Source organism: Canis lupus, chromosome 31, assembly GCF_003254725.2.
Source record: "Canis lupus dingo isolate Sandy chromosome 31, ASM325472v2, whole genome shotgun sequence".
Classification (NCBI taxonomy): Eukaryota; Metazoa; Chordata; class Mammalia; order Carnivora; family Canidae; genus Canis; species Canis lupus.
This window is the reverse complement of record NC_064273.1, coordinates 38116611-38134811: the sequence shown is the minus strand read 5'-3', so window position 1 is coordinate 38134811 and position 18201 is coordinate 38116611. Positions and strand designations below refer to the sequence as shown.

Here is an 18201-nt window from a genome sequence, read left to right as displayed (position 1 = left end):
CCAGGGCCGGCAAGGATGCAGAGGCGCGGAACTGCCCTGTGCCGCGCATGGGGGCTGGTGTGGAGGGTCGGAGACGCAAGGGGACTTCGGCGGGCACGTGGCGGCCTTGGGCGTCCGCCAGGTCTCAGCGCTGCGCACCTGCCAGCGCGTCCCCTGTGGGGGGAGGACGGCGGACGGGAGCACCTGCTCGCCTCGGGGAGGTCACGCGGGCAAAACTCCTCTCCCTGAAGAAGCTGAGGACCGCAAGTTTTTGGCAGATTTTTTTTTTCTCTCGATTATCTTTTATGTTCTACTTCTCTTCGTTTTTGCTGGTTGAGTTTTACCGGCCCAGTGGTCCTGATGCTTTCCGGGCGGTGCACGCCAGGCAGTTTCCAGAACAGCTGTAGTGTCCCAAGGGCTTTACCTTCAGGACCCTGGATGGCTCCGGGGACCCAGAACTGAACTCACCTCCCCTGGTCCCAGGGTTGCCGTGCGGTGCCGATCTCTCTGGAAGCACCTGGGGCGCTCGGGTGGCTGGGATGTTGGGATTCAGCAGCGGGCCTCGACCCGCACGTTCCCTGCACCTCATCCCACGTCTGCTCAGCTGTCCCCATCTGGAGACCCCATTTCCCTCTGTTCGGAGAATTGTTCCCCGTGGCGGATCTTTCTGGAAATCTCCTGATGAAGGCTGGATTTGGACATCATCCACTCCCCTTGCGGCCTCCACATCCCACCTGCGAGCCCCTCATCAGCCCCCGACCACCCTTGCCACCGGGCGCCCTCCGTGAGTGCAGGGGACACCCCGCAGCTCACTGGCACCCCATGGCCCTCATGGAGGCTGTGGCCCTCAGGGCCCACGGGCAACCGTCCCCCACCCGGAGGGCGGCCTTGGCGGCTACACGGCCCGCGACTCAGGGCCCCCGGTGCCCCCAGTGCCCCCGGCTGTTTGCTCCAGACGGACACCCTCGGGGTCCTCGACTCCCACGGGCATTTTTAGGGCAGCAAAGTCCTTCCTGTAAATACAGCAGAATAATAAGCACTCGCAGGACTCGGGCAAAACACCAACGAGGAAGGGGAAGTCTCGGGAGCCTGTCGCTGGACAGCACGCGCCAGGGCCATATAAAGGCCGCCGGACCAGCACCTCGCACACTCACACGCACACCCGCACCCACACACTCACAGGCACCCACACCCCGCCCCAGCACCCACACCATGGCCGCCTCCACCCTGTCCGTCTGCTCCAGCGACCTGAGCTACGGTGGCCGCGTCTGCCTGCCCGGCTCCGGCGACTCCTGCCCCGACCCCTCCTGGCAGGTGGACGACTGTCCCGAGAGCTACTGCGAGCCCCCCTGCTGCGCCCCGGCCTCCTGCCTGACCCTCCTCTGCACCGCTGCGAGCTGCGGGTCCAGCTCCTGCCCGCCAGCCTGCCCCGGCTCCTGCCAGCCCTCATGCGGCAGCTGCTCCCCCTGCCAGGAGGGCTGCGGTGTGTCTGTCTGCTGCAAGCCCGTGTGCTGCACCCCCGTCTGCTGCAAGCCCGTCTGCTGCACCCCGGTCTGCTGCAAGCCCGTCTGCTGTGAAGCATCCCCTTGCTCAGCCTCCCCCTGCTGCCAGCAGTCTAGCTGCCAGCCCTCCTGCTGCAGCTCCTCCCCCTGCCAGGAAGACAGCTGTGTGTCTGTCTGTTGCAAGCCCGTCTGCTGCACCCCTGTCTGCTGCAAGCCCGTCTGCTGCACCCCTGTCTGCTGTAAGCCCGTGTGTTACACCCCTGTCTGCTACAAGCCCGTCTGCTGTGAAGCATCCCCTTGCTCAGCCTCCCCCTGCTGCCAGCAGTCTAGCTGCCAGCCCTCCTGCTGCAGCTCCTCCCCCTGCCAGGAAGACAGCTGTGTGTCTGTCTGCTGCAAGCCAGTTTGTTGTACCCCTGTCTGCTGCAAGCCCGTCTGCTGCACCCCTGTCTGCTGCAAACCCGTCTGCTGCCAGGCCTCCCTCTGCTGCCAGGCCAGCCCCTGCAGACCCTCTTCCTGCGTGTCCCTCCTCTGCCGCCCCGTGTACAGACCTGCCTGCTGTGCATCCCCCTCCCTATGCCAGCCCATCTGCCGCCCCCAGGCCTCCAGCGTGTCCCTGCTGTGCCGTCCCGTGTGCTCCCGCTGATGGGACACGTGACCCTGGGGCTCTGAGCTCAGGTCCCAACCCAAGGATGCTGGGCCTCCCGGCCACCCCTCAGCCCAGCCCTTACCTGTGCTAGGTAGCTGCCCCCACCCAAGACGGGGTCCCCCTGGGTGTCCACTCTCCTGAGCTGACTTCACCTCCTCCCTCCTAAGAACGCTGACCCTGCGGCTCTCCGGGGCTCCTGCCCCCGGGACACACCTCCACCTGCACTGGGTCACCTGCCTTCCCTCCCAGTTCTTCTGCTCGGCTCTGGTCACCTGGCCTCACCCTCCGACCTGTTGGCACCTCTCCAGACCCCAATAAACTCACTTCACCCGCTGACCTGCTTCCTTTCATCTGACTCTCACGGGGGTGGGGTGCCCGGGTTTGGACCTGACAGTGGTCTCGTCCTGCCTAAACATCTCTGGGAGTAAGGATGAGAGGTCCCCAAGGGTAGGGCCCAACTGCTCTGGTCAGGGCTGCGGGGTGGGTCTCCCGCCCTGGCGTAGGATGGTCAGGGCTGCTGGGCACCACATGCGTCCCCGGGGCTCCGGAGCCTGGCCACCTGCACATGGGGCGAGGCCTGCGGCGCCGGGCCGGGGCCCATCTCCACCCACCACCCCAGCTGGGCAAAGCGGCCCAGACAGCCGGCCTTGGGGCTGCGGGCAGCACAGCTCCTGGGGGCCTGGGGTCCTCCCGAGTGCTGTTCTCATCCCCTGGAGAGGTGGCAGGCTGTGGGATGCAGGTTGCTGCCAAGATGGGGTAATAGGACTGGATACCTTCCCACCTGGGCCAACCCAGAGCCCTGACAAGACCCTGAAGCCAGCGTGTCAGGTTCAGGACCCGAGGAGCACGGGACAACCACAGCGGGGAAGGAAAAGCACAAGGTGCTTATCGCCGTTGGGGCTCTCACCCCCTGGAGAATATTTCTGGCCCCATGCAGGAGGGCCACCCCAGCGGAGCTCCGGGCACCCTCAAGTTCACAGATGGCCTTGGGCACTGGGGGAGGCACAGGCAGCCAGTGTTTGGGTCTGGGGTCCCCGTCACAGTCCGGGGTCGCTCTGTGCCCCACCCCACCCTTCCGGTGCAGCCCGCGGCACCTGTTGGCGTAGCGTCTCCACCCTGGGTCCTTCCAGGGACCTCCTAGGGCAGGATGCACAGACAGCGCGGGGACTCCGTGGGTGGATTTTTTATTCCCGCCGGGGTGTGTAAATTTCCTCTGCGTCTCTTCACGGTGTGAACGCTCCCTTCCTCTTATTCTTCTTTTTTAAAATTTGTCTCTATTGATGCCAAATGCACGTAACACCACATCTACCCTCTTAACCGTCTTCAAGCATACAGTTCAGGGGTGCTAAGCACGTTCTTGACGTGGGGCGACCATCCCGCCGCCGGTCCCCCAGACTCTTCCATTCTTGGGAAAATGAAGCCGCGTCCCCGTGGGACACAGACTCGCCATCACCCCTCCCGCCGCCCCTGTCACGCACCCTCACTCCTCTGTTCCCGAAGCACCTCAGAGAAGGGGGGTCACGTCCTAGTTGTCTCTCTGTGACTGCCCTGTGTCTCCGGCCTCGAGGTCCTCATGCCTCACCCACATTGGAGTCAGACTCGCTTCCTCTTTAAGGCTGAACACTGTTCCGCGGGCGGGACCGCGTTTGCTTCTCTACTCATCCCTCGGTGGACGCTTGGGCCGCTCGACTCTAGCTCTTGTGAATGATGCCGCTGTGACCACGGCTGTCAGAGATCTCCTTGAAGGCCTGCTTCCAGTTCTCTTGAGCAAATGCCCGTATAAGTGCTGGACCGTGTGGTAATTCTACTGTTCATCTTTTGAAGAACCACCGTACTAATTTCCATAGTGGCCGTGGCCAGTTCACGTTCCCACTCACAACCCCAAAGGGCTTCAATTTCTCCACATCCTCATCAACACTTGCTATCTTCTTCTTGCATATATATCATATACACTATCTCCTCGTTGTGATAATATTTACATAAATATTATATATTTATCCTAATGGGTGTAAAATGGGTGGCTTCTCATTGGACTTTTGATGCGCATGTCTCTAATGATGAGCGATGTTGAGTATCTTTTCATCTGCTCATTGGTCACATACCTTGTACGTCTTTGGAAAAACGTCTATTCAAGTCCACTGCTTGTTTCTGAATGGGGTGGTTTGGCTTTTTGTTATTGAGTGTTGGGAATTCTCTGAACATTTTAGATATGAATCCCTTAACGGAACGTGATTTTCAAATGTTTTCTCCCATTTCTCTGGGTTATGTTTTATTCTCCATTGGTATTGTCTTTTGAGGCGAAAATATTTAAAATTTTCGTGAACTCCAAGTTTTTTATTTTTTATGTTGCTGTGCCTTGCTATCATATCCAGGACATCACTGTGGAACCCAGTGTTGTGAAGCCTTCATCCTGTGTTTTTGTTTTCTTCCAAGAGTTTTATAGTTTTAGGTCTTCCATTTGTGTCATGGATCTGTTTTGAGTTCATTTTTGTGTGTGGTGTGAGGTAGGGGCCTTTCATTCTCTTGCATGTGGATAGTCAGTTTTCCTGGCACCGTTTTTTGAAAAGACTGTCCTTCCTCCATCGAATGGACTTGGTACCCTTGTGAAAAATGATTTGACCTGAATGTGAAGGTTTATTTCTGGACTCTATGCTATTCCATTAGTTTACATGGCCGCCCGTTTTATGCCAGTACCACCCTGTGTTAATTATTGTAGCTTTGTGCCTTTGAAATCAGGAAGTGTATGTCCTCTGGCCTTGTTTTTTCAGAATTGTTCTGACTATACAGAGATTCCATGTGAGTTTGAGGGGTTTAATGTTTCTGTAAAAACATCATTGAGGGCAGCCTGGGTGGCTCAGCAGTTTAGCGCCACCTTCAGCCCAGGGTGTGATTCTGGAGACCCGGGATCGAGTTCCGCTTCTGGCTCCCTGCATGGAGCCTGTTTCTCCCTCTGCCTCTCTCTCTCTCTCTCTCTCTGTCTCTCTCATGAATAAATAAATAAAAATCTTAAAAAAAATCATTGAGATTTCAAAGCAATTGTATCACGTCCGTAGATTGCTTTGGGTAGTATTGACGTCTTAGCAATCCTGAGCCTTCCAACCTGTGAACATGGAATGTCTTCCCATTGAATCATGTCTTCTTTACCATCTGTCAGCAACGTTTTTTAGGTTTCATCATCCAGGCTTTTGCCTCCGTGGTTAATTCCCTTTATTTTATTCTTTTTGGATGCAATGGTAAGTGGAATTGTTTTTATAATTTCCTTTTTGGGCTGTTCATTATAGGTGTATAGAAATGCAACTGATTTTTGTGCATTGACTTTGTATCCTGCCATCTTTCTGAATTCATTCCTAGTGCTAACAGGTCTTTAGGATTTCCTACATATAAGATCATAGCATCTGTGAACAGAGGTGATTTCATTTTTTCCTTTCTAATTTAGACTGCTTTTATTTATTTTATTGTCTAACTACTCTCCTAGAGCCTCCAGTACTGTGGTGATTAGACACAGGAAAAGTGGGCATCCTGTGTTGTTTTTGATCTTAGAAGAAAAGCTGTCTTTACCCATTGAGTGTGTGTGTGCTGTGGGGTTTTCACATATATATTTTATTATGTTGAGATAGTTCCTTCTATTACTAATTTGTTGAGTGTTTTGACCATGAAAGAGTCTTGAATTTTGTCAGATGCTTTTTTTGTATCAGTTGAGAGGATCGTGTACTTTCTTCTTTACTCTGCGAATGTGGGGTTTTCTATTGACTGATTTTCATATGTGGAACCGTCCTTGAATTCCAGAAGTCGATACAACTTTTTGGTTGTTGCATATAATCCTTTGACTATGCTGCTGAATTCAGTTTGCTGGTATCTTGTTGAGGTCTTTTGCATCATTGTTCATGGGGGATATTGGTTTGTGGTTTTCTGTTCTTATCATGTCTTTGACTGGCTTGTTATCAGGGTAATGTAAACCTCATAGAATGAATGGGGGACTCTTCCACCTTGTTTAATCTTTTTTAAAAAAAGACTAAAGTGAACAAGGATTAATTGGAAAAAAAAAAAAAACAACTGTGAACCTGATATAAGGCATCTGTTGAAAACTTACAGACAAAAAAGGAAAGAAAAAGAAAAGAAAACTTACAGCCAACACCATGCCTAGCTGTAAAAGACTGAGAGCTTTCCTCTAAAGATGAGGAAGAGGATACAGACGTCCTTTCTCACTGCTCCTACTCAACATCATTCCGAAGTCCTATCCATGCAACAAGCAAGAAAAAGAAATAAAAGGCATACATGTCAGAAATTAAGAAATACGATGGTCTCAGGGATCCGTGGGTGGCTCACCAGTTTAGCACCTGCCTTCAGCCCGGGGCATGATCCCGGGTTCCTGGGATCAAGTGCCACATCAGGGTCCCTGCATGGAGCCTGATTCTCCTTCTGCCTCTGTCTCTGCTCTCTCTCTCTCTGTCTCTCATGAATTAATAAATAGAATCTTAAAAAAGAATACAATGCTCTCTATTCACAGAGGATATGACTGTGCACCTGGAATATCCCCAAGAATCCACACAAATCTCCCAGAACTATCAGAGAGTTTAGCAAGGTTGAAGTGTGCAAGTCTAAAATAATTAAAATTAAGTGCATTTCTATATAGTAGCAACAAATAATTGGAATTGAAAAATGTTGCTTAAAGGTGTGATTTGCAATAGAATAAATGGTAAAAACTGAGGTATACATCTCAGAGAATATGGACATATGAGGACTATCAAAGTACTGATGAGAGAAATTTAACAAGCTGTACGTAAATGGAGAGCTAGACCATGTTCACAGGTTGGAATATTGTTCTGGTGTCAGTGACCTCCAGCCTGGTCTATAAAAGGTTCAAGGCAATCCCAATCCACATCCGGTAGGAGCTTCCCGTCCATATGAGCAAGCTAACTCTAAAATTATTTGGAAAGAAAAAAAAATTATTTGGAAAGGCAAAGGAGCTCAAGTATCCACATCATTTGAAAATGAAGAACAAAGTTGGAAGACTTCGCCACTTGACTTCAAGATTTCCTATAAAGTTACAGTAATCAAGACAACGTGATGTTGGCAAAGGGATATAATTACGTAGACTAATGAAACAGAATAGACACATAGATCCCCATGAATACAGTCAGCTGATTTTTGACAGAAACGCAAAGTCAAGTTAAAGACAGAAGTGTACTGGGAACAACTGGACTTCCCAAATGCAAAAAAAAAAAAACAAACAAAACAAACAAACAAACAAAAAAACAGAGAAAGGAGACTTGACCCATACCTCACACTTAGTATAAAAATTCAATAAAAATGATCATAGACCTAAATGTAAAATGTAAGCATTTTAAGCATTTAGAAGAAAACACTAGAGGAAATCCTTGTGAAATCTCTGTGTTGAGCAGAGTTCTTAGGCTTAAAACCAAAAGCTTGGTCTGAAAAAGAAGAAAATTGATAAGTTGGTCTTTACCAATATTAAGCCATTTTGCTCTTCAAACCACGCTGTAAAGAGCGTGGAGAGAGAAGCCACGGAGTTGCAGAAAATACTTGCAAGTCACATCTGAGCAAAGTACAGCTGACCCTTGAGCAACACGGGTGTGGACGGCTGCTGCCCACTCAGACGCGGTGTTTCCGGGAAATACAAGTCCTTCCGTGCATGTGTTTTCTCTTCCTGCTGACTTTTGTAGGAACATTTTCTTCTCTAGCTCACGAGTCGATGTGTCCATGGACTCTGCGTTGTCAGTAGGGCTTCGGGTCCACAGGACGCTGTTAGCAGTTTCGTTTCTGGGCAGTCAGGGCTCGAGGCGGTTGGCACCCTACACTCCCACGTTATTCGAGGGTCAACTGTACTCATGTTCCAAAATGCGGAAAGAGCTCTCAAAATGCAATGTCAAGGACACCTAAGAAAGGACGAGGCCTGCACTTTGAAGAAACGCGCAAAAGACGCAGGAGATGGCAAATACGCACGTGAAAAAGAGGCCCAACACCATTCCTCATCAGGGAGATGCAAACTGAAGCCGCAGCGAGACACCCTTAGACGCCTCTCAGAAGGGCCACCGGGGACAAGCCTGACCACGCCCGGCGCTGGCGGGGACGCGGGGAGTGGGGCGCTCGAACAGCGCCGGGGGACTGCAGTGTCTCACACCCCTGGGGACACATGGGGGCAAGTAGCGTGGTAAGGAATCTCGGCTCGGCATTGGGCATCAGGGCATCGCAAACTAAATCCGGGAAGATGCCACCGACACCAATGGCTGATATTGAATAATTTTAAAAACCTGGCACGTCCAGGGCCGGCAAGGATGCAGAGGCGCGGAACTGCCCTGCGCCGTGGGTGAGGGTGCAAACGGCAGAGGCACCTGCAAAAGAGTTGGGCCGTTTCGTGTCACATCCAACACGGCCTCCCTGTGGCCCATCTGTGCCACCCCCGGGTGTGTATTCAGGACAAACAGACGCTCCAGCCGGGTAAACGCCTGCGCGCGTGGCAGCAGCTGTGTTCATACCCGCAAGCACGGGAGGCGCAGGAAACGTCCTTCCCACGACAGGATGGCGGGATCATGGTGGGTCCCTGCGGGAGGCCGAGTCCCGCCCAAGCGCCTGCCCCTCCAGTGAAGGAAGCAGCCCCAGGCGGCTGCGCACCGGATGTAGGTGACTTTCTGGAAAAGACCTAACTGTAGTGAAGGAGTCAGGGCTTGCAGGGGCCTGGGGTGGAGGGACGGGGACGCAAGGGGACTTCGGCGTGGCACGTGGCAGCCTTGGGCGTCCGCCAGGTCTCAGCGCTGCGCACCTGCCAGCGCATCCCCTGTGGGGGGAGGACGGCGGACGGGAGCACCTGCTTGCCTCGGGGAGGTCACGCGGGCAAAACTCCTCTCCCTGGAGAAGCTGAGGACCGCAAGCTTTTGGCAGATTTTTTTTTTTCTCTCGATTATCTTTTATGTTCTACTTCTCTTAGTTTTTGCTGGTTGAGTTTTACCGGCCCAGTGGTCCCGATGCTTTCCCAGGTGCTGCACGCCAGGCAGTTTCCAGAACAGCTGTAGTGTCGCAAGGTCCCCTGGTTGGCTCCGGGGACCCAGAATTGAACTCACCTCCCCCGGTCGCAGGGTTGCCGTGCGGTGCCGATCTCTCTGGAAGCACCTGGGGTGCTCGGGTGGCTGGGATGTTGGGATTCAGCAGCGGGCCTCGACCCGCACGTTCCCTGCACCTCATCCCACGTCTGCTCAGCGGTCCCCATCTGGAGACCCCATTTCCCTCTGTTCAGAGAATTGTTCCCCGTGGCGGATCTTTCTGGAAATCTCCTGATGAAGGCTGGATTTGGACGACATCATCCACTCCCCTCGTGGCCTCAACATCCCACCTGGGAGCCCCTCATCCGCCCCTGACTGCCCTGGCCACCGGGCGCCCTCCGTGGGTGCAGGGGACGCCCCGCAGCTCATGAGCACCCTGTGGCCCTCATGGAGAATGTGGCCCTCGGGGCCCGCGGGCAACTGTCCCCACCCGGAGGGCGGCCTCAGCGGCTACACGACCCGCGACTCCCGGGCCCCCGGTGCCCCCGGCTGTTTGGGGTCCTCGGCCCCGACGGGCATTTTTAGGGCAGCAAATCCTTCCTGTAAATACAGCAGAATAATAAGCACTCGCAGGACTCGGGCAAAACACCAACGAGGAAGGGGAAGTCTCGGGAGCCTGTCGCTGGACAGCACGCGCCAGGGCCGTATAAAAGCCGCCGGCCCAGCACCTCGCACACTCACACCCACACCCGCACCCACACACTCACCCGCACCCACACCCCGCCCCAGCACCCACACCATGGCCGCCTCCACCCTGTCCGTCTGCTCCAGCGACCTGAGCTACGGTGGCCGCGTCTGCCTGCCCGGCTCCGGCGACTCCTGCCCCGACCCCTCCTGGCAGGTGGACGACTGTCCCGAGAGCTACTGCGAGCCCCCCTGCTGCGCCCCAGCCTCCTGCCTGACCCTCCTCTGCACCCCTGCGAGCTGCGGGTCCAGCCCCTGCCCACCAGCCTGCCCCGGCTCCTGCCAGCCCTCGTGCGGCAGCTGCTCCCCCTGCCAGGAGGGCTGCGGTGTGTCTGTCTGCTGCAAGCCCGTGTGCTGCACCCCCGTCTGCTGCAAGCCCGTGTGCTGCACCCCCGTCTGCTGCAAGCCCGTCTGCTGCACCCCTGTCTGCTGCAAGCCCGTGTGCTGTGAGGCATCCCCTTGCTCAGCCTCCCCCTGCTGCCAGCAATCTAGCTGCCAGCCCTCCTGCTGCAGCTCCTCCCCCTGCCAGGAAGACAGCTGTGTGTCTGTCTGCTGCAAGCCTGTCTGCTGCACCCCCGTGTGCTGCAAGCCCATGTGCTGCACCCCTGTCTGCTGCACCCCCGTCTGCTGCAAACCCGTCTGCTGCCAGGCCTCCCCCTGCTGCCAGCCCAACCCCTGCAGACCCTCCTCCTGCGTGTCCCTCCTCTGCCGCCCAGTGTGCAGGCCTGCCTGCTATGCCCCCTCCTCCCCCTGCCAGCCCAGCTTCTGCCCCCAGGCCTCCAGTGTGTCCCTGCTGTGCCGTCCCGGGTGCTCCTGCTGATGGGGCACGTTTCTCCGGGGTGCTCAGCTCAGGCCCCACCCAGGGACGGTGGCCTTCCCAGGTGTCCACTCTCCTGAGCTGACTTCACCACCTTCCTCCTAAGAACGCTGACCCCGTGGCTCTCCGGGGCTCCTGCTCCCGGGACGCACCTCTACCTACCCTGGGTCACCTGCCTTCCCTCCCAGTTCCTCTGCTCTGGTCACCTGGCCTTGCCCTCCAACCTGTGGGTCCCTCTCAAGTACCCCAATAAACTCACTTCACCAGCTGACCTGCTTCCTTTTATCTGACTCTCACGGGGGTGACCGTGTGGACGCTGGGGCTTCCTGGCTGAGGCCGAGTAGCCGCAGGCGCCCCGGGAAGTCTGCGTGTACCTGGGCTGCTCTGCGGGTGGGTCCCGGCCGTGTCGCTGCCTCGTGTCCCCCAGAGCCTACTGCCGGCCTTCAGCGAGGGAGGGCGGCTGGGTCATATGGCCTCTTCCTGTCACCGTTTCCAGGGCCCCCGCACTGTTTTCTACCTCAGCCCTTCAGGGCTGCACTGACCTTGTCACTGTGGTGGGCCCTGCCCTGCCTCCCCTCCTCGCCCTCCCCTGTCCCTCCCTCCCGGGCCTAGCCTCCCCTCCCCTCTTCTCCCCTGCCCAGACTCCTCTCTGGTTATCACCTGCCCAGCCTCCCCTGCCCCTCCCTCCCCTGCCCAGCTTCTTCTCCCCCTGCCTCCTCTACCCCTCCCTCTCCTGCCCAGTCTCCCCTGACCCTCCTCCCCTGCCCACCCTCCCTTGCCCAGCCTCCCCTCCCCCTCTCTTCCTTGCCCAGCCTACCCTCCCCTCTCTCTCCCCTGCCCAGCCTCCCCTCCCCTTCTGTCTCCTGCCCAGCCCCCCCCCACCATCACCTGCCCAGCCTCCCCTCCCCTGCCCAGCCTCCCCTTCCCCCCTCCCCTGCCCAGCCTCCCCTGTCCAGCCTCCTCTCCCCCCTCTCCCCTCCCCCTCTCTCAGGCCTCCCCTGCCTAGCCTCCCCTCCCTGTCTCTCCCCTGCCCCTCCCTCACCTGTCCAGCCTCCCCTGCCCCATGCTCTCTTTCAGAAGAACGAATACCTGTTCACTGTGGTGGCGGAGGAGCCCGATGCCCTGCTGCTCGGCCTGCGGTACTCGCCCACCCGGCTGCACTTCCTCTTCCTGAGCCAGGACGCGGCGGGAGCCTGGCAAACGCGAGTGACTTTCCGCAGTCCCACCCTGATGGACAGCCAGTGGCACACGCTGGTCTTGGCCGTGTCGGAAAGCTCCTTCTCCCTCACCACGGACTGTGGCCTCCCGGTGGACATGTAGGTGGCAGGATGCGGCGGGCAGGCCAAGGGGGCCGGGGGCCACCTGCCAAGATGCGGCCCCGGGCGGCGGTGCAGGGCGGCTGGCCCGGCTGCGGCTGGCGTCGTGCAGTGTGCACCGGGGCGCTCGGGCCTGTGGGCCAACAGCTGTCGGGGGCATCCCTGAGGCAGGAGTGTGGGGTCGTCAGCAGGGTCGGGGACCAGACCGTCCTCCGGAAGGGCCGCGGCGGGTGGGGGGGCCGATGCAGGTGCCCAAGCTGAGGGCACTGGACGTGGCGGGGGAAATGTGCCCTGCAGCATGTGGTCACCATCATGACAGGCCGCAGAGGAAGGTCACAAAGCTCAGGCACCAGCGCCAAGATGAAGTCTTTACTCGAACCCAGCTCCTGCTGTGCCATTTTCAACACATCCCTTGACTTAAGACTCAGTTTGCTTGTCTGGGTTGACGGAGTGACATAATGGGGTGCAGAACAATCTATCCGGTAACTTCGACCCAGCCCCAGAAGCCTGAGTCCATACCCTGTCCCGCCGTCACCTGGTCGCCAGGCTGGACCAGGGCGCATGGGTCCCCACAGCCCCGTCACGGAGTGATGACCCCTGTCGCCCTCAGCTTCCATCCTGGCTCAGTGGGGCTGGAGACTCTTTTTCTTTTTTTTTTTTTAATCAGAAATTGTCCAGCTTACATAAAATCGATCATTATTCCAAATATTATTTGCAAAGGCAGACTCTCACTCTGCTTTGTTACCATGGAACTGACTCCATAATAAAAAAAAATCCTTGACAGTCATACACTTCGTTTAAATAAGTCTCTACTACAAGCGCCACCCCCCCATGCCCTCAAGTACATCAGGGCCTTTGCCGGGTGATGACAGTGGGGACCCAGCAGGGGGAAGGCTCTCTGATGGGGACGTGCAGGGGCCAAGGAAGGGGACGGAAGGAACCAGGGCTGCAGCCACTGGTGGCCAAGGAGGAACCCGGGCCCTGCGGTCAGGCTTCCAGGCCTTGTGGGAGCCACGGAGGGCACCCCTGTGATCAGAGCTCTGGTGGCAGCACAGGGGATCCTGGGATGGCGGTCAGGATTGGCCTCACCATGGCCAGCTGCAGCCAGACGCAAGCCCGGAAGGAGCAGGTGATCTTACGGGAGGATATGGCACCGAGGAGCAGGAGGGGACAGTAGGAGAAAGCACATGTCTGGTTCATCAGCTCCAGAGGCTCCGGCCAGGACGTCCCTTCCAGCATGTGCCCACCGTGCCCCCCCACCCCAAGTGTTCAGCTTCCATGTCCGAGTCAAGACCCAGCTCCGGCCACATCTTCCAACACTTCCCAGGCCACCAGCAAGGATCCCTCCTCACCAGACGTCATCTGTGCCCCCCAGGCTTGGTGGAGGGTGGGCAGGCGGGGGACCCAATGCCAGTCTGAGCCATCTGAGGTTCCCGAGAGATGGAGGAGCCACTCTGCAGCCACACTTTTGCAGAAGACTCTTGTCCTGGGGCAAGGAGCATCCCTCAGATGCAGGTCCCCCAGAACCAGGGAATGGGACCTTGCTTGGAGACGGCGTCCTTGCAGGTGTGATCAGGTGAAGCTGAGGTCGTACTGGAGTAGGGCAGGACCTGGTCCAGAGTCTGGGGTCCTTATAAGAGGAGGAGAGGCACAGAGAGGGCCACGTGAAGACAGAGGCAGTGGGGGGTGGGGGGGAGGGTGACGCGTGCTATAGCCAGGGAAGACCAGAAACCCCCAAAAGTTGGAAAAGCCGAGATAAACCTCCCCCGGAGCCTCCAGCGGGAGCACGGCCCTGCAACACCTTGATCTCACCCTTCTGGCCTCCAGATCCCTGGACCACCTGCCGTCTGAGCCCAGACGATGAGCGTGTAGTTTGTTACAGTCGCCCCGGGAAACTGAGACCCCTCACGTGCTGCTTCTCCCTGTCCTTTTCTGTGTAAACGGGCCGTGACCCTGCTCCCTACGGCCCTAAAACCAAATTCAACTGTTTTCAGAATGGCCGACGTGCCCTTCCCGGCCACCCTGTCGGTGCGAGGAGCCCGATTCTTCATCGGCAGCCGGAAGAGGACCAAAGGCCTGTTCACGGTAAGGAAGGAAGGGGCTGCCTGTCTGGCCTCCCAACAGCAGCGCTCACAGAGGGGCTGTCACTACAGGCCTGGTGTCCTCACGCTCTGATTCAAAAGATGGGTGTGCGTGCCACGCAGGACCAGGAGCCCTGGGGTACACTAGGGCCCCGTTCTTGCCAGGCACATTTCCCCATGTTCTTTCTTCCTGGCATACTCGCCCCACTGCCAGCGCAGCTCACACCCTACACCCTCAGGGCCCTGCTCCATGTCCCCTTCCATGGACACCTTCTCCTGCCACTTAGAGAAGATGAGACTTGTACTCAGCCCCTCCCCTGGTTGTCTTCTCCCCCGTAGCCCTGACGGCCCTCAGACCAGCTGTGCATTTGCTCATTTCCTATCTCTCCCCTAGAGTGCAAGTGAAGGACCTTGTTGCATGAGTGTAGGGGCTCTTGTTCCCTGCTCTGTCCAGTGCCTAGCTCCATGCCTGATACATGGCAGGTGCTTGGTGAATATTTATGGATGGCGCGCTTGGGTGGATGGATAGATGGGTAGCTGGAGGGGTGCGCGGGTGGACATATGGATGAGTGAGTGATGGATGATTGAATGGGTGGGTGGGTGAACATACAGAAGAGGGATGGATGGATGGATGGATGGATGGATGGATGAGTGAGTGGATGTGCATATGGTGAATGGATGGGTAGATGGATGGATGGATGGATGGATGGATGGGTTAGATGGACACATGGATGGATGAGTGAGTGATGGATGGATTGATGGATGGATGGACAGATGGATGGATGAATGAGTGATGAATAGACATAGTGGATGGATGGATGGATGGATGGATGGATGGATGGATGGATGGATGAGTGGCAGATGGAAGGATAGATGGAGGGATGGATGGACATATGGATGGATGGATGAATGATGGATGGACATATGGTGGATGGATGGATGGGTTAGATGGATGGACACATGGATGGATGAGTGAGTGACAGATGGATGGACATATAAATGAGTGGTGGATGGATGGTGGGTGGATGGACAGACAGATGGACAGATGGATGGATGAGCAATGCAGCCCAGTCACCCGAGGTTGGTTCACAGGGAAAACCCCTTCTGTGACCACATTACCTTAGAACGGTGTATAGTTCTCTGCCCTTGCTCCAGTGCTCCCCACCCCCACAGCCAATGAGCAGACTCTTCTCTCGTAGCTCTCGAGGTGGCTAGACCCTCATCCCCATTCCCGCCTGGCCCCCAGGCTCTGGACAGGCTGAGTGAGCCCAGTGGCCCAGGTCCTCTCTGGAGGTGAGGTTCTAAACACGCTGTCCCTCTCTCTGCAGGGCCTGGTGAGGCAGCTGGTGTTGCTGCCCGGCTCAGACGCCACCCCGAGGCTCTGTCCCTGCAGGAGTGCCGAGCTGGCTGTCCTGTCCATCCCCCCTGTCCTGCAAGGTCCCTCGGGGAGGCCAGAAGATAATGAGGTGCTGAAATACCCCTATGGTTAGTAGGTCAAAGCCACCCACTGCCCCGCACTGACGGCAGACCCCAAGAGCTTTGTCACTTTCCGACCTCCCCTGGTAGCAAAGACGGGGGTGATTATCCAACTGACCTCCGAGGGTGCCCTCGCGGCTCTCCTTAGTGTGTGCTTGCGGGTTCTCCACGTTAAGTCACAGTTTGGACCGATTATGTAATTTATGTAATTTATGCAGCCCCTGGAGCAGCCGAATCTCTCCCACCACCCCTCAGCCCGCCCCTCCCGGGCCTCCTGGCCATGCTTCCCCGCTCAGGGGAGCCCCTCAAGGGCGTCGGCCCTCACGGTCCAGTCCTGGGGTGGCTTCCAAACTCCAGAAGCACCGGCTGCTGCTCTTTATGTGCTCACGTTGGAGAGGCTAGAGACTGGGGCGCCTCGGTGGCTCAGTCGGTTCAGCAGCCGACTCTTGATTTCAGGTCAGGTCGTGATCTCAGGGTCGTGGGACTGAGGCCTGCATCAGGCTCTGTGCTCAGTGGGGAGTCTGGGGTTCTCTCTCTCCCTCCTTCCCTTCCCCCTGCTCCCATGTGTGCTCACGCTCTCTCTCTCTTTCTCCCTAAAATAAATAAACCTTGGAGAAAATGGTCTACAAATTGATGCAGTTTATTGTCATGACACTTTGAATAATTTTATAGCAAAAGTACGATTTTGAATGATTCCTTAGTTAACAGTACAATTTTGAATCATCTTTAAGTAAAAGAAGAGACACAGAGGAAGAGAATTTCCCCACACAGAGAAAATTTTCAGGCCCTAAATGGGAATTTGCCACATCTGTCCAGTTCCTCCAGGAGGCAGGAGGCAGGAGTGCGAGCCCAGGCCTCCACTGGGCGCTGCATCCGGCCCAGGTGCTCTGGTCACAGCGCTGGCCGTCGGGTGCAGCACCCACGTCGCTGTAAGTCGGCTGCGCAGCATCTTCAGGATGAGTGGGCCTGGCCCTAGGGGAGGTGTGACCACCAGAGGACGGGGTCAGACGCCAAGAACTGGGCAACCACCAAGCTTAGGTAAACTGGCACCACAGAGTGACCGGTCTGAGAGGAGGGCAGGGCAGCTGTATAACGGCCAAAGCTTTTCTTGTTTCCTTTTTGTTTTTAAAGATTTTATTTATTTATTCCTGAGACACACAGAGAGAGACACACACACAGGCAGAGGGAGAAGCAGGCTCCCTGCAGGGAACCCGATGCAGGACTCGATCCCAGGACCCCGAGGTCACGCCCTGAGCTGAAGGCAGACGCTCAACCACTGAGGCTCCCAGGTGCCCCTGGCCAAGGATTTTCCAACGGAAGGAGGGCCGTGGTCCACAGTGGGGGGGAGGCAGCAGGGAGGCCTCGCACCGTCCGTCCCACTGTGCGGGGGCCTCGCTCCCTCCCCGGGGCCACGTGGAGACCCGTGTGTCCTCATGGGCCCCGCACGCAGAGGCAAAGGCAGGACCGCCTGGGCCAGGGGCCACCGCCCAGCTCCTGTACTCTGGACCCTCCTTGTCTCCCCCCAGAAACCGACTTGAAGGTGACGCTGGGGTCCCGGCCCCCGTGCACCAAAGCGGAGGACGCCCAGTTCTGGTTTGACGCCAGCCGGAAGGGGCTGTTCCTGTGTGTGGGCAGCGAGTGGGTCTCCGTGTTAGCAGGTGAGGCGGGCGGCGGGCTCCCCGGCCCGGGAGTCAGGGTTACCTGGGAATAGGGAGCGGCCCCCCAGGACAGCAGGCCCGCGCACAATTTCATTGGATCGTGTGTCCTCTGGGCACGGCACGTGGGGGGCAGGCTTGTTGCGCTCCCCTCGTCCGGGTCGAGTCCCCGAGGCCCCGAGGGGGCAGCCTCGTGGCACCGCGTGTGCCCCTGGGATCTCAGATGCTGGAGATCGTCATTCCCGAGTGCGTCCCGCGGGGCCTTCCCGCGTGGGGACAAGGGTGCTCGGGACCCTCGCCCGCGGGGTTCAGGAGCCGCCTGCAGCGCTGCTCACCTGCCTGGAGCCCAGTCCCTCGGGCACCAAGCAGTGAGCGTGGGAAGCATGGAGGAGGGACCCAGGCCACCCCGTCATGTCACGGGGCCTCTGCACACCCCACACCCGCGCAGGCGCTAGGGCCCCTCTGCCGGCCTCTGTGTGCGGGTGAGACGCGCTCGGGGCAAGCTCGCCGTCCGGAGACCCCCGACGGGGGCCAGGGCCGCGGCCTCGGGGCTCGGGCTCGGGCTCGGGGCTCGGGGCTCGGGGCTCGGGGCCTGGGGCCTGGGTCGCGCTCCCCGACGGCCGGCGGCCTCCGTTCCGGGCGGTGTGACCGGGGCTGCACGGTTCTCTCACCAGCCAAGGAAAAGCTGGACTATGTGGAGGAGTACCAGAGCCTGTTCACCAGCTCGGAGACGCTGGGCATCGAGGTCTTTGCCATCCCCGAGGCCGGGCTCTTCGTCGCAGCCGCCAACCGGAAGGCCACGTCCGCCATCTACAAGTGGACGGACGGAAAGTTCGCCTCGTACCAGAACATTCGCACGCACCAAGCGCAGTCCTGGCGACATTTCACCATCGGGAAAAAGGCAAGTCTGCTTTCAGCCACTTTCTTTTTTTTTTTTTAAGATTTTATTTATTCATTCAAGAGAGACACACAGAGAGAGGCAGAGCC

At 57.4% G+C, this 18201-nt stretch overlaps 2 protein-coding genes across 2 annotated transcripts; both read left to right on the top strand.

Annotated features, from left to right (window-relative positions):
• The first annotated feature begins 1191 nt into the window (after positions 1–1191).
• On the top strand, positions 1192–10689 carry LOC112669257 (kielin/chordin-like protein). The gene is made up of 4 exons (XM_049104706.1): positions 1192–1911; positions 1954–2109; positions 2747–2883; positions 9426–10689. Exons 1-4 carry the CDS (start codon positions 1192–1194, stop codon positions 10687–10689), a joined length of 2277 nt encoding a protein of 758 aa, XP_048960663.1.
• Positions 10690–11155: 466 nt separating this feature from the next.
• On the top strand, positions 11156–18154 carry LOC112669256 (thrombospondin-type laminin G domain and EAR repeat-containing protein). Its single transcript, XM_049104705.1, has 6 exons — positions 11156–11194; positions 11764–12002; positions 13997–14087; positions 15412–15568; positions 17086–17217; positions 17889–18154. The coding sequence occupies exons 1-6, from the start codon at positions 11156–11158 to the stop codon at positions 18152–18154; spliced, it is 924 nt and encodes a 307-aa protein (XP_048960662.1).
• The last annotated feature ends 47 nt before the right edge of the window (positions 18155–18201 follow it).

Bases quoted from the DNA above. Each gene is read 5' to 3' on its own strand.
- LOC112669257 (XM_049104706.1), top strand. From the start codon at position 1,192: ATGGCCGCCTCCACCCTGTCCGTCTGCTCCAGCGACCTGAGCTACGGT. The intron at 2,110-2,746 runs GTGTGCTCCCGC...CCACCACCCCAG, and splicing joins TGTCCCTGCTGTGCCGTCCC to CTGGGCAAAGCGGCCCAGAC. The intron at 2,884-9,425 runs GTAATAGGACTG...CTCCTGATGAAG, and splicing joins CAGGTTGCTGCCAAGATGGG to GCTGGATTTGGACGACATCA.
- LOC112669256 (XM_049104705.1), top strand. From the start codon at position 11,156: ATGGCCTCTTCCTGTCACCGTTTCCAGGGCCCCCGCACT. The intron at 12,003-13,996 runs GTAGGTGGCAGG...AACTGTTTTCAG, and splicing joins TGTGGCCTCCCGGTGGACAT to AATGGCCGACGTGCCCTTCC. The intron at 14,088-15,411 runs GTAAGGAAGGAA...CTCTCTCTGCAG, and splicing joins GGACCAAAGGCCTGTTCACG to GGCCTGGTGAGGCAGCTGGT.